We start from the raw sequence: 15,428 nt of genomic DNA, 5'->3' as shown, positions 1-15,428 counted from the left end.
GTTTACAAATATGTTTCCTAGATATCAATCACAGACCATGTAGTGGCTCATTTATCCATTGAATGTCCACCCTGTTATTGTCCACCCTGTTGCTGCCCATTTAACTGGATGGACATCTGAATTTTTTAGTAATTTAGCTTGACTAGTATGACTAATACAATATTTAATATGTCCCTGTAATGATGAAACATAAAGAAACTTTACGTTTTTTTGAAACAAAAGTTTCAAAACCGGAATGTCACAGAATTGTAGGAATGACCCAATTACGATATGTACAGAGTTGCAGTTTCGCTGCTCTCTATACACAGATTACATGGTCTACAGTAACAGTAAAGTACAGTTTATAGTAACAGACAACAGATGAACAGGGACTCTGCAATAGTAAACCACTTTTTTTGGTACAGCTACACCATTGAATGGACGCCATCTCTAAGGGTCCTGTTCGCAAGTACACAGTAGTTCAAAGAATGGAATACATTTTCTTCCTCTTTGAACTTTTAAGTTAAAATGATTATCCTACTCAAATGCATTTGACAAAATTAAATAGAATTAGGTTGCAAGTAATCCAAAACTAATCCAAAATAATCGTATTACATTACCCCAGAAATGTAATCTATGAGATTACTGATTGCATTTTTCATCATGTAATTTGTAATCAGTACCTGATTATAATTCACAAGTAATCTGCCCATCACTGTTCATATAATAACGATGATTACTACAGAAAATATTTTTGTATCTTGCTTATTTATAAAAAATAAAAAAGAAAAAAGAAAAAAAGAAATTCAAATATCGCGGCAACCTTTAAGGCACTTAGAATGGAAGAAAATGTGGCCAGTCCATAAACATTAAATGCACACTGCTTCAAAAGTATAGCTACAAGATGCAAGCATTATGCATGATAAATACATTTTAGTGTGTTAAAATCTCTATTCTACACAATTTCAATATGATAAAATCGCTTACAGGGTTTATCGGAGGCAAAGAAGTTGTAACATGGATATAACTTTACACTGATATGGTTGGTAAGTAATTTTATCACACTTAAATCTAGTTAACGTGTATAATGTTTATATCTTGTGGCTATACTTTTGAAACAGTGTGCATTTTAATATATGTGGACTAGCCCCATTCACTTCCATTAAGCTCCTCACTGTAATCACATGTTTTGTTTTGTTTTTTAATAAACAATGGATACATTGGAAATATTTTTGTGGCAGTCAGAATTATACCACAAATACTGTCGATTGAACCCGGAAATTCCTTTAAACAGAGTAGAAAAATAACAAAGCAAAACCCTAAAGGATCAGAGGGGGTATTCCAGAAAGCAAGGCTAACTTACCATGACATAAACACTGAACTCTCGGTTGATTAACCCAAAACTTGCTTCCTCGCGGTATGTGGGTTCCAGAACACCTGCGCAGGGTTAGTTCACTCAACTGTGCATTTGAAAGAGTTTGTGCATGTTCAGGATGAACAGAAAGTCATTCTCAGCAGATCGCCGAATTCTTGAGTCTCCATGGAAACAAACGCTAAGAAGAAAGGCTATGGAGATAGAATTGTTTTAATTAACATACAAATAAAGAGATTTACAATTAGAAATTTGGTTCACAAATAAACTGAATGAGATCCACAAATAAATGCAAGGAATTTCACAAAAATTAAATGAATTCACAAATAAATAAAGTGAGATTTGCAAATAAAAAATTATTTACAAATATATATTTTTAACTCACAAACACAACTCCACTGTCCAGCATTCATTTGTGAATCGCGCACATTTATTTGTGGATCGCTTCCTGTGCATTTGCGAATCGCTATGCATTTGTCGATTTTGAAACAAATCTAGCGTCAAGATGTGCACACAAATATACAAATAGATGGACTCCACCCATCGTCTACTCAAGCCAATCAGATAACAGCCACATTACTCGGACCAATCGTAGCACATTCTATCTTCAATCAATCACGCTTCGTTTTACTATCAGAGCGGGACCAGAGTCACAGCTCTCATGATCATGGAATCAAGCACATACAGATAAACTTCAATGTTGCAAACTTTTAAAGAAACGAACACCATCAGAGGAATACTGTGATTTAAGGTGCATATAATTTTCTCTCAGTTATAAACATGTGTAGTGTTTAGTTAAATGTCGACAGCTGAAAACTGCCCATTTATAGTGTCCTGATCATTAGCTTTATAGCTAAACTGGCTGACTGTATGCGTCTGCTATTTTAATTTTAACCAAGTTTCTTGACTAATATGTGTCATCAAAACCTTTACTCTTAAGCCGTGTGTCCACCAAAGCGTCTTTTTTCAAATGTTTGCAATGGGAGTGCCACGTATTTAAAAAAGCCAGCAGCGTGACGAGGCACTGAGCGTGAACTTTGGGTAAAACGCAGCGCTCGTCCCCAGGGTAGGGTTGCACCAGCTGTGCGTAAGTTGGGACGTAAAGTTCACACTAAGGGCTTAGTTAGTTTGTAACTATGTCAGTGCTTAATTTAGTTGCACCACCTGTTCTTAAGGCAAGACTTAACTAGTAGGTCGTAAGCTCTCCGTAAAGTGATGCATAGTCACATAATATGACGTTTGCATGTATTTATCCAATAAGCAGCTTCAAATTTGTACACAGAAGTGTTAAAAAGCCGTGACTTCAATTTAATCTTGTTACTGTTGATTTTCAAACCTTGTTTCCTCAAGTAACTGTCAGCTGTAATAAATTATATCCCCATTAAAATACGATATAATAAAAGTAGATTTAATAAATAGTATATTTGCTCTGTGTAAATAATATATAGGCCAGGAACTGTATCTAAAATAAATAAGGGGTGATAAATAAATACTAATACAACAGACTGGGAAAATAGACATTTATTCATTTTAATATCCTATATATTTTGAATGTGTTGAAACTTGACACAGAGCAACGCATCCTGAAAACTGCACCGTTTGAACAGTTTCATGCTGAGGAGCCGCTTAAAAGTAAGTTTCTCTCTCTCTCTCTCTCTCTCTCTCTCTCTCTTTCTCTCTCTCTCGTAAATGTAAACGAGTGTAAATGTCAACATCATAATGTATGTCGAAAGGACTGAAGTCTGTCACTCAAAACATGAGCTCATTGATTGAGCACCTTCAGATGAACCTTAGAGCACCATCAATTGCAAACCAGGGCAAAATCCTCAGAAGTAATGTATTCCAAGTACCTCATTTCGTATATAGTTTGTGTTATCAACAAGTACTGAATGTAAAAATGTCGGCACAAGGAAGAGTACTTGCTCTGGATGAAGGGTAGGCTGAAGCATCATTTTTCATATTAATATTGTGGTAGTCCGGGAATGTCATCTGGTACAGACATGAATAGTCAGAGACCAGCAAACTTCTCTATTGTTGTTCAGTCGTTCAGGTTGTGATGGTTTGGTGGTGTGGTATTTGTCCCGCCCCTCCTCCACTGTGATTGGATGGCTGGGTAAAAAGTGACAGTGACAAGCGCTGTATTTCATCCAAAGTTGAACATTTTTCAACTCTCGACGACCAGAAAAACTGCAACATTAATGTTTAATAGGTCGACCGTTATCTTATTTGTTTGCACTGAACTTCATTATAAGTATTAACATTCATATTCTATTAATATTATGAGAATAGGCTAGGTTTACTATATATTTTATTTTAAGATTAATTTGACTGGTATTTGCCATGTTCTGTGCATGCTAATTTTATTTTACTGTATGTCATGTGAACTGAATGTATTTCCTTTATTTTTAATACCATTTGATGTACCCAGTTTAACATTAGGGTTTCCAAAAACTTAGAATCATATCACCTTTAATTTTCCACAGTTGCTGCAGTTGTATAGGATCTCCCACAGTTGTCATCATTTTTCATAGATTTAATGTAATGTTTATCAGTAGGACACGCATGATTATTCTTAGGATGAAGGTCTGCTGTAACAGAGGTGTAGAATGATGGGAGGCCCACAGAATTATGTGACCATTATGTCCTTTTCTTATTTGGTGTGGCAATAAAACTTGTTTGTTGTCTTGTCCCCTAAAAGGCAATGGTTGTGCAGTTGGGTCCATCTACCTCATACAACTTGGTACTGAATGAAATGATGTTGTTTTAACTGAAGATCATGTGTCTGATTATACATTATGTTCATGATCTCAGTATTAGAGAAAAGTCTCTCATCTCTTCCTGAAGGAAAATGTGAGCATCAGAAAGACATTTTCATTGAATCACCTGACCACCAGCTAAAGGACGGCACTGTAGGTGACTAAATGAAAACATGTCTCATTTATATTTTCAGATAAGAGAGTACAATGAACAAGTCTGGAAATGTTGTATTTATATGTACAGTACATGAATTAAAGTTAATCAAATCTCTAACCGCTATGCTATATCTGGGGTCTATGAAATGATCACATATTATCTAGTTCGTGAAGAAGAAGAATGAGTGATTAGTTGCTTAAGCTTTGAATTGGCAGCCATTACCCGCATATGGATACTATGGAATGTTATAAATAATATGAATATTCATTGACTGAAAGAACTGTAAAGAATGTGGGTGCTATAATAATTTTATTCTTTGATATTTATAGATATGTTCATTAATATCATGAAATAAACTTCTCATTAAAATAAAAAGCACAATATACACAATTTGTTCACTTTTGAATGCAAATCTGTGGTTTGTGAGACTGGAAATGCCAGGGAGAAGAAGATTTGTGAGGTAAAGATTGCATTTTACCATAATAATGCTTTAAAAGTATAATAGTGTGCGTAATCTGAGCTTCCACGCCCACTGTCACTATCAAAAGGGCACACATGCACTGACAACCTCTGAAACTTACTGAAATAAACTAACTCTGAAACATAACCTACTCCGGAGCACATTATGTTCAGAGAGTAAGTTGCTATGGTTACTAACATACCCTGAAAGTTACCTCAGTTTTTGGAATCAAAAGTTGAGGTTATCCACTAACTCTGAGTGAACTTACCTGGGTAAGTCACTTAACCTGCTTTGTGGAATACCCCCCAGGTATCACTGAAGCTTATTAATAAAAACTAAACTAAACAGAAATTTGACTGTAGACGTGTGGGTGTATTTGTTTACAATTTCCTTTCGAAATGTGTTTGTAGTCTGGGAGATTTTCATATATCGGTCATTCAGTTTAAATATCGAGTCATATGTGTGGGTGTGTGTTTGTACAGTCGGCAGCAGGTCCCTGAGGTTGTTAACAGGCACAGATGTGTGTGTGTTTATGAAGGTCCATGTTTCTGTCAGTGAGCTTGTTCAGACGCTCTTTCTGGTGTCTGATTGAGGATTTCCTCTAGATGATCGTTACCTCTGCATGCACACACACACACATGCACAGAGGAACGCCCCAAATGTTCCATCAATACACAGCAGACTCTCAAAGCCTCCACAGCTGGGAGATTTTCCCATGTGAAAACAGTAACAAATATGCACTCATACACACAACACACAAACACACCAATGATGTAATAAACATAATGTTAATATTGTGTATAATACAGTTCACTTACACATGCAAATACACTAACATGCATTTGTTATTATTTGAGTAGATTTAAAGGGTTCACCCAAAAATGAAAATTCTGTCATCATTTACTCACCCTTGTATTGCTCCAAACCCATATGACTTTCTTTTTTCAGTGGAACACCAAAGGAGGTGTCAGGTAGAATGTAACCCTTAATCAACATTCACTTTCACTGCTTTTTTTTTCTTTTCTTCATTTAATGAATGTGAATGTTGAATGATGCTAACATTCTACCTAACATTTTCTTTGTATTCAACAGGAGAAAGAAATTAATTCAGGTTTGCATAGATTCAACAAAGATGGATTTCTCTTTTGATTGACCTTGAATTGCATCACTGTTTTCCATAAGACTTTGCTGATATTAGATGGGCATTCAGATTCTGTTTTGAACCCATTTACATTAATTGATTTGGCAGAGAAACATATTCAAATGTCATAATTCAGTCTCAAATGAAAGGCTCATTTAAAGAAATGCATTCTGGCACAGACCAGAATGGACTTTTTGTGTTTGTGTTTGCTGTGTTTTGGCTGAGAGCTGCCTTCACTGACCCAGTTTTGACATAGTCCTTATTAAATAAACCTTGGTGGTGGTGATAATGATGATGTTAATGATGATGATAATGATGGTCTCTCACTCTCTGCACCCCTCCTGCTGTGTGGGTGTCTTATTGTTTGAATTTTTTCTTTCGGAAGCTTTGCAAGCACAATACTGAAACTGACCCCTCACCCCCAGCTTACCACCCCTGCACGGTTAATGTCTGGGAGGGTCCCATCTTCTGCTCAACAGCATTCCGCGCTGATAGCTATGGAGCATTTACATTGTCCCGCAATTCCCAACTCTGGGAATTCCGCTTCCAGACTCCTGAACATTGAACAAAAACAATATGTCTGGGTGTGCGAGAGAGAGAGAGACTGAGAATGTGAGTCAGTGTACTGTAGGTGTGTGATGCTTCCACCTTGCTTCTCCTCAAAGCTTAAAGGGATAGTACACACAAAATTGAAAACTGTGAAACACAAAAGACCACAAAAGGAGATGTTTAGCAGAATGTTAGACTCAGTCACCATATACTTTCATTGTATGGAAAAAGGATGCAATGAAAATGAATGGTGACTGAGGTTAACATTCTGCCTAACATCTCCTTTTGTGAGCCACAGAAGAAAGTTGTGGAGTTTGGAACAACACAAATGTGATTATTAATGATAGAATTTTCATTATTTGGTGAACTATCACTTTGGGCATGGCTGGGTCTAAGGGGGAGCTTGGGGAGGCATCGCCCCCTAGATTTTCATTGTTCTAATTTTCATTAAAAAATTAGCACCTAATCATGCAATATTCTACAGACAAACCATAAGTAGTTGTTACATGCGAACAATTAAAGCATTGTTAGTCCTTGTTGCTCAACAAGTAACGAGATTCCCACATTTTATCAAATTCAGTTGTGTTTCCGACAATATTATATGTAGAGTGGAAGTGAGTTCTCTTAACCACGCTGGCAGGAGAGGCCTTCTTTTTTGTTCTACAGAGACAAAATGACTTTCTTTACTACAATCATCCCCATATTGTATGGTTTTCTGTATTCTCCAACTATGAGACTCCAGAGAATCTGACCAACCTAAAATGGCAATCTTTGGATCAGCTGGTGGATTACAATAATAATCCTCAGAGTAAAAGTGAAACATTTCTGTCCAGAATCTGGATCTCTGGGCATGGCCAAAAGAGGTGCCCTAAGAAGGGATTTCCATTTCCTTGGGACTGGATGAGTGAACAAATGTTGAAAAATGTTATTTTATTCATTTTTTGAGCAGATCTGTTAAATGTTTCATGTTCTGTTATGTTGGTATTTAAAAAGAGTGTCTGTTAGGTTGGAGTTTTGGGGGTTACCTTTGTGAAGATTGGTGCTTGTGTTTAGGTTGAAGATGGACTTTCACTTTCAAGTGATGTTTGATTTGAGTGCTGCTCCATAAGCAGTTGCTTTCAAATTGACAGTGCAACAGTTTCACTGTTCTTACACTTGCTCGCCTGGCATAATGTATACTAATGATTACTGTAATAAAATAAATTAAGTTGGATCAACTTAGAAAATTAATTAAATATCAAAATAATAAATTAAACATTAATCAATTGAGTTTGACTAACCTAATGAATTTGAGTTAAAACTACTATAGTGCATTGATTTGACCTAATTTAACTAAATTATACTGGCTCGACGAAAATGACTTAATCTGAATGAACGATATTAAATTGTTTGTAAAAACTTTCTGAAATTCAAGGGTAATGACTTCATTTTTTGAGTGTGTAAGGAGATCATAATTCTCACTCAATTCGGAAAAAGTGGAAAAGCATTATTTATGTATAGGTCTCTGATTATGAGAATTCCCTTTCTCTCACACTCTGTGAAGACTTTGTCTAAAGATGATGGATAAAATAAATGGTAATAACAGATAAGAGCAAATGTTGAGATATTTGGTAACTGAACTGCTTTCTAATCAGATTCCATATTTTGACAAAGGTATCAAGGATAAAATTATTGCCAGCAATAGCCTTTGTTGACTTGGGATTCGCAAAGAGCAAGGCAAATAAGGAGGAGTGAGCTGTATTTTGCTCGAGCATAAGCCAAGATGGAGTATCAGCTTGAAATGTACCTGAAAAAGTGTCTCAACAATAGACAAGGGCTTTGCAGTTTGAAGCCCAATAATAATGAAAATTAGGTAACCCTAGGCCACCTAACTGCTTGAGTTTACAAGATTTTTGGAAATACAAGGCACTCCAAACAAATGACAAGACAAGAGTCAAGATTTTATAAAATTGGTATGTTTTAAAGAAGATATAGCAGTCCTGGTAGAATCACCATTTTAACTGCATTAACATGACCTATCATTGATATTGGAAATGATTTCTATCTCTCTATATCTTGTCTTAAATTATCTAACATTATGATTTAACCTAAATATATATTTTTGGATCCTTGGGGACAGTTATACCAAGGTATTCTATTTTATCCTTAGCTATCTTAAATGGTAAATTCTGCATAAAAAAATTATCTAAATTGTCACTAATGGGCATGAATTAGCTTTTTGCCAATTGATGGAGTAACCTGAAAGTTTGCTGAATGATTCCACTAAGTCCAGCAAGGGTAGGATTGATTGCTCTGGGTCCAGTAAATATAAAAGAACATCTTCTGCATAGAGAAATATAGTATGTTTTCCCTGGCCATGCATCGGGCAAGGATCAGTGGATGCTGTCTTATTGCTACTGCTAATGACTCTATTGCAATTGTAAACAGCAGGGGTGAAAGTGCCGTGTGTATAATCAACAAAACATGTGGTGATTTATCTCATTAGTACTAATAAACTAAGTTGGAAATACATCGTTTTGACCCATAAGGCAAATCTGTCTCCTAATTAAAATGATTTAATAATAGCTAGAATGTAGTCCCATTCAACTTGGTTGAAGGCTTTTTCTGCATCTAGGTAGAGAATTTCTATTTCGGTTAGATATTCGTGCTTCAAATAAATAATATTCATATCATGTCTTACATTAAAAAATGAAAATCAGGGTGGATAATCGTTGAAATGCATTTGTTTAATGTAACTGCCAAAATATTGGTTAACATTTTTAAATCAGAATTAAGAAAAGCAATAGGACTGTAAGAAGACGTTTCAGTCTCATCCTTGCCTTTCTTCATAAGTAAGGAAATATTGGCAGAGTACAGCGATAAGGGCAATTCTCTAAAAAATTTACATAAACATCATTTTGATTTGTCAGTACTTTGCCTTCCTTGTTTTTAATTTTATTGATCTATTGGCATGGGAACCCCTTAATTTGAAACCCCTTAGCCTTGTTTCAGCTAGAAGAGCTCCAAAGCATAGTCAAATCATTTTTATTACAATATTAATATGATTACCATGGTATTCAGAGTAAAATATGGTTTCTGGGAAACATCAGCCTGCTGGACTGGTGGAGAAGCAGTGAGGTGTGTGTGTGTGTTTGTGTGTGTGTGTGTGTGAGAGAGAGAGAGAGAGAGAGAGAGAGAGAGAGAGAGAGAGAGAGAGAGAGAGAGAGAGAGAGAAGGGGCACGGTGAGACAGTCACAGTGGGGTCGAACATGCATGTTTTGCTTTCCTGTGTGTCCATGACAACTTCCTGCAGAACAGAAGCCTAGGGGAGCCATCTCACATCGGACATATGAGCCAAAAATGCACACACCGGAAAGAAAGTGAGAAAAGGTGAGAAAAAGAAAGCAAAACAGAGTTCTTCTCTATTCTTAAATGGTAATGGAGTTTCCATGAACACACAAACACCAGGGAGTCTTCCTCAACTCTTCCTCAGCCAGTAACTGACCTGTCTGCTCTAAGTCTGTCAAACTTTGTGTGTATCCATGTGTATGTGTGCATGTCTTGTGTCCATACTGGCTGAAGATTCTATTTTCCTGACAGAATTTAGAGGAAGGAGTTTGCTTTTGGGACAAGTGTCACTAGGCAACCATTCAGTCATTAGTAAACGAATGTCAGGTTTGAGTATAAGAGGACAGAGATTGTTGGGTTTTTACATGAAATGCTTCTAATAAGCCAAGTGAAAGACCCATTGAGACCCAATCAAAACCGATTTATGAAGGTCTAATATTTTAAAGTTAATCCTGCAGAATCTCCTGTCAAATGTTGAAATCACAGCAGTGGCTGTGTGAACATATGCCTGTGAGAGATCAGTCACACATTAGACACTGCTGATCTGCATCTTAAAAGGGGAATTCAGGCTAAGCCAGCCGCCAAAACACCATTGCAAAGTGCTGAACCACTTAAAAAGCATTGTAAATTACTGATAAAAGTTAACTCCAATTAACTTCAAAAATCAAATAATCCAAACTTAAGTTCATGTGGCCCCTCTTCCTCTCTAACCTTCATAATTTATCACAGATACTTAAAGTGTAACATACTCACTGATGGGTTTAACAAGTTGAAATAGTACACTGCAAAAAATTTGATTGCATTTTATCTGGCTTATGGGGTTTTTTGAGTGACAGATACTATGAAATGTGAATAACTTTGCATTGACATAAAAACACATGTTAGACCAACAATATTCCCCTAAATGTTGCCCCAACTAGTCTAACAGAATTGTGTGAACAAACAATTTCATAATGAACAATGTTGCTAATTTGCAGGTTCACAGCATGCATTGCAACATGAATAAATTATGCAGTTTGTGTTGAAGGCCTTTTTTTTCTTTTCTTTTTTTTTTTTTTTTTTGCTGTTTGCTGACTTTATTTATGCTGTTATTGTTGTTTTTTTTTGCCACTGCCAATTGTTGTATGGTGATGTGAAAAGCTCATCTTTTAACTTAATGAGGTTTGTTGACTGTCATCATTATTCAGGTTTGTGTGTTAAGGTTTGAGATCTATTGTTTGTCTATGTAAAACAATTGTATGTACTGCATTGCCTTGCAAGACATAGTATTAGAAATGGTTACAGAAATTCTCGTATTGCAAATTGATAGTTGGTGGAACAATAAATTAGTAGTTCTCTCAACAAGAATATTTGCATTTAGTGAACAAAATAAACTCACATTGAATAAACAAAGCAATGTTACTGAGGACAATTATTAAACAGTTATTGAGAGAACTCAAAAAACTTACTGCATGATGTTGCCTTGATTTATTTTTATTTTTTTTAAGTTTACTCAACAACCCTTTTTTTACAGTGTATATATTTTTTATGTTTTTGTATGCTGTCTCATTGAGTGGGTGGTTAGGAAGGGTTGTTTTGTGTCATATTGTATGTGTTTTGTATTTATTGGAATTGAAAACAATCGAAATGTATTGAAAACTATATTTATTTAATTTATAGTGATTTCTCAAAGAAATTCTGAAGCTTTCAGAGTCCAAATACGCTGTTTCTCTCATCTGTAGAAGAGACGTACATCACAAAACTTACTGTATATCAGAAACTCAAACTCTTAGTCACTCTGATGATGAAAGATGGAATGAATGACTGCATGTTGGATAGAACAACAGCTATCAAACCAGAGCAGTAGGAGAGGGATCAAGCACAACATATTTGCTGTCTCTTGGGTCATTCAAGGCTTCCCCTTTCTCAACCAGTTCACCCAGTCCAAACACAGAGGCTTCTTTTAGGGCTTTAGCTTGACGATGAGATTAAAAATCTTATAGATGTTTTTCAACTGGTAGAGCATGGCAATGCAAAGTTAATGGGTTTGATTCCCTGGGAACATACATACTGATCAAATGTATGCTTTGGATAAAAGTTTCTTCCAAGTGCATAAATATAATTTTTGGAATGCAAGTTTTTTTAAACACCTACTGCACCAAACTTGTATGTACAGTAACCTATGACCTTTAACATTAGTTTGTGATGCGGAATCTTCACCCAGACCTTTGACCTCCCTTTCTCTTTATCAAACCCCCCTTCCCTCATACACTTTCTCTTTCACTTTATTACTCCCAACACCCTCCCCCCATCCCCAATGTTGACCCCAATGGTGATTTATGCAGTTCACAGATGCACAGCTGCAGGTCCCCATGCTGACCGAAGGGTAATATTTACCGTGTCTAATACATCCCAGATCTCAGAAACACATGGAGAGAGTCACAGAGAGGAAATAACAGAGAGAGAGAGAGAAAGAAACAGGTTTAATAGAATTAATGCAAATATAGTTGTTTTATCTGATTCAAAATTTATTTTTAGAAGGCCTGCATGTATCTCATGAGCCCAGAACAGTTCTTTTAGCTTGTAGCTGTATTTTCCTGACCATGATTGGATTTTTTTTTTTTTTTTTTTTTTTTTTTTAACCCTATAGGGAAATTAATCCAGAAGCACAGAGAAGAAACAAAATCCAACAGAAGATGCTATATTGTACTCCTGAAATGTCTACTGCCAATTTCAACAATTGGGCAATTTCAAACATAAGATCAAGGTTAGAATCAAATAAACTTTTTAAGCAGATAATAAAAAAAAAGAAAAGAAAAAATGCTGCAGTGTTTACTTTTTGCACATTCACATTCATCAGCTGAATCATCCACTGAGAACTAGCTTGTTTTGACATAGGTGATACCCAAGGGCACTAAGATTGAGCACTTTATTTTTAAATTGTTGCTATAAAAATAAATAATTTTAAGACTGTATTTAGACTACGTTGTAGTTTTATTATTTTGTTAAATTCTTAGGACCATTATGAAAGCTCATCACCATGATCAGCATATAGCCTAGTTTTTCATAGCCTACGTAGGTACATTTGGAAGTAATTGGTAAGATTATTGGATAAATAACACTTAAAAAGTGCAGATTCGGGTTTTGTTTTTGTTTTTTGTTTTTTTCCAACAGTCATCCACTCAAAACTGAGAGAGAAATCTGATAAAATATATTTTATTTCGCCGTGTTCTCACAATTTCTGTAACAAAGTATAAATTCTCTTTAAAAAAAAAAAAAAAAAAACATTTTATGCACTGCATTTTACATTTTTATATCTCTATACAAAACACACATAGGGGAAAAAAAATGTCATAATCAACTCTTGTTTGAATGGCGAGTCTTCCGAAAATCTCCGTCCCGCGCGTGTTTCGCGAGGAGTCTCCGGAGCGTCGCGCGGCTTGCACACCTCTCACGGTCCCTGTGTTGCGGCTTCATCACGCGCTGCTGCTGGCTACCGGCGTGTCACGCGCAGTGAAGTGATTCCCCGCATACGAACACAGTCCGTCCCGTCCTTAATCTGAAAGAGCACACATGGGCAAAACAGCAGGTGTGATTTAAAGTGACAAGAAGACAAAAACACCAGAATAAAGGCTATTTATTTCCGGCCATACAAATATATTCATGTGATGTATTCTATTCACATTTCTTATCCTTGTGGTTTATTCGATTTTCATCATGAACTCAGAGGCGTAGTTTTATGGTTAATTAGAACACTCTGGAGTCTGTAGCCTGCATGGACCGCCGGATGCTAAAACAGCTCGTGCGTTTAGGCCTCGATCAAGACATTAAACCAGTGCGTGTCAGGGAAAAATAATAATGTGAGGATCGAAATCTGCAGATAATTTGAATTAGAATAGATAAACATTATGTTCATAATCATTTGCCACACTCGTATATAGTTTAAACCCCCTCAACTGATCAAAAGGCTCTGCTTTTACAGTTTGTTTTTTAGCTTTAAGTTTGTCTATCTTTCATACAGCCTCAACATAAAGTCCTCTCTTTAAAAAGGCTACTAATTATATTTAAATGGTCATTCAGAATAAACACACTTTCTGATGTGCATAACTCTGACCATTCTCCATTTCCCTCTAAACGGTACCTAAATCTGTGCTTCTCACATAGCCTATTGTATGTGCATAAATCTGAATTGCTTACCCCTTTCCTCTGGCTGCTGAGGCAGAAAGTACAGATAGTGCGCGGCTGCTTTCCTCCGCTCTCCCCCGGCGCACTGTACACCGCGCTCACACACGGCTGCGCGTCCTCTCCTCCGTCCCCTATCAATAGCACATTGGCCAGATGTGAGATGTAACTGGACGCTAAACGCAGAGTCTCAATCTTTGACAGCTTTCTGTCCACCGGCTCGGTGGGAATAAGAGTCCGTAACGCCGTGAAAGCCGTGTTGACGCTTTGCGTCCTGTCGCGTTCCCGCGCGTTTGCTACGTTCCGTTGCTTTACAATAACCACACCGCTCACTGTGGACTTGCGGGACATCCGCCGCCGCTTCTCCGCACTGAGGCAGCAGCCGTAGCTCTGCTCCGAACTACCGTCGCTCTCACTGCGGTTGTCCTCATCCTCGGACATCATGGCAACATCCGGATACGCTAGATGAGTCGCTATGGGCCGCAGCATGGCAAATGCCATCACCGAAATGGTTTGGACTCCGATTAAAAATCAGAAGAGCTCGAAGAAAGCTAGAAGCCAGTATCCAAAGTATCCCAACTGAAACAATCGCTGGTTGTCAGGCACTATAGCCACGCAAAGACAGCATTGCAAAACCCTGATGGGCTGTTATCTGATGTGTTTCAACAGTGGATCAGTATCAGTTGCTCAAAAACACTGCAAAGATCCTCAATACGCCTCCTTCCAATAATTCCACGCGCAAACAGCTAAACCAGGAGCTGAGCGCGCTGAATCTTATATGATCAGGGAGGAGCAGTCAGTCATATGCAAATAACCAAAGCTACAGTCTCTCAGACTCTTACAGTTTACAACAGATTAAAATACACCCATGGACCATATAGCTACACTGTGGCCCAGCGAGAAAACAACAACAAAAAACAAACAAATAAACAAACAAAAAACAAAAAAAACAAACAAACAAACAAACAAAAAAAAAAACACTATAATTATGAACGAACAAATCAATAAATAGACTGTTTTGTGCACTCCATTAAGTATTAGCCTAATATTTTCTACTTTTATTACCCCATTCATTTATAATACATGTTTGGGTTATTTATTTATTTATTTATTTTATACCGTTGTTGTAAAACATCATTTATCATTATAGGCCTATTATTTTATTTATCAATTTATAATTAAGCCCACTGGGACAGCTGAAAGAGCTGTGTTTCATGTGTCAATGTTCGCATGTCCGTTATTTATATTTGATGATGGCACATATTTAACTCAAATATTTCCTAAAACTCCAAAAGGTTTTGAGTGTGCTTTTGCATCTGTCAATATTAAAACACACATATTGATAAAAGAGATCGTGGAGTAATATGAAACTTCACTTGGAAAAAGACAGAAGCTGCACCTGCGAGTAGCCTTAAAAATTTATTGCCTTGCCATTTGACAACGAGGCGTTTAAAACAACACTGGGCTCAACAATTAACGCCAAACAAACAAACTGGCAAAGGTAGCCTACAAATAGGCCTATCAAC

General features: G+C 36.7%; 1 protein-coding gene across 1 annotated transcript; it reads right to left on the bottom strand.

The window, feature by feature from the left end:
- Positions 1 to 12,640: 12,640 nt before the first annotated feature.
- LOC127414939 (transcription factor 15-like) lies at positions 12,641 to 14,633 on the bottom strand. Its single transcript, XM_051653352.1, has 2 exons — positions 13,918 to 14,633; positions 12,641 to 13,279 (listed from the first exon to the last, which is right to left on the bottom strand). Exons 1-2 carry the CDS (start codon positions 14,401 to 14,403, stop codon positions 13,214 to 13,216), a joined length of 552 nt encoding a protein of 183 aa, XP_051509312.1. The 5' UTR covers positions 14,404 to 14,633; the 3' UTR covers positions 12,641 to 13,213.
- Between the last annotated feature and the right edge of the window lie 795 nt (positions 14,634 to 15,428).

The sequence above is a fragment of the Myxocyprinus asiaticus genome, chromosome 24 (genome assembly GCF_019703515.2).
Source record: "Myxocyprinus asiaticus isolate MX2 ecotype Aquarium Trade chromosome 24, UBuf_Myxa_2, whole genome shotgun sequence".
Taxonomy (NCBI): Eukaryota; Metazoa; Chordata; class Actinopteri; order Cypriniformes; family Catostomidae; genus Myxocyprinus; species Myxocyprinus asiaticus.
The sequence above is the reverse complement of the archived record's forward strand: the minus strand, read 5'-3'. Positions and strand labels throughout refer to the sequence as shown.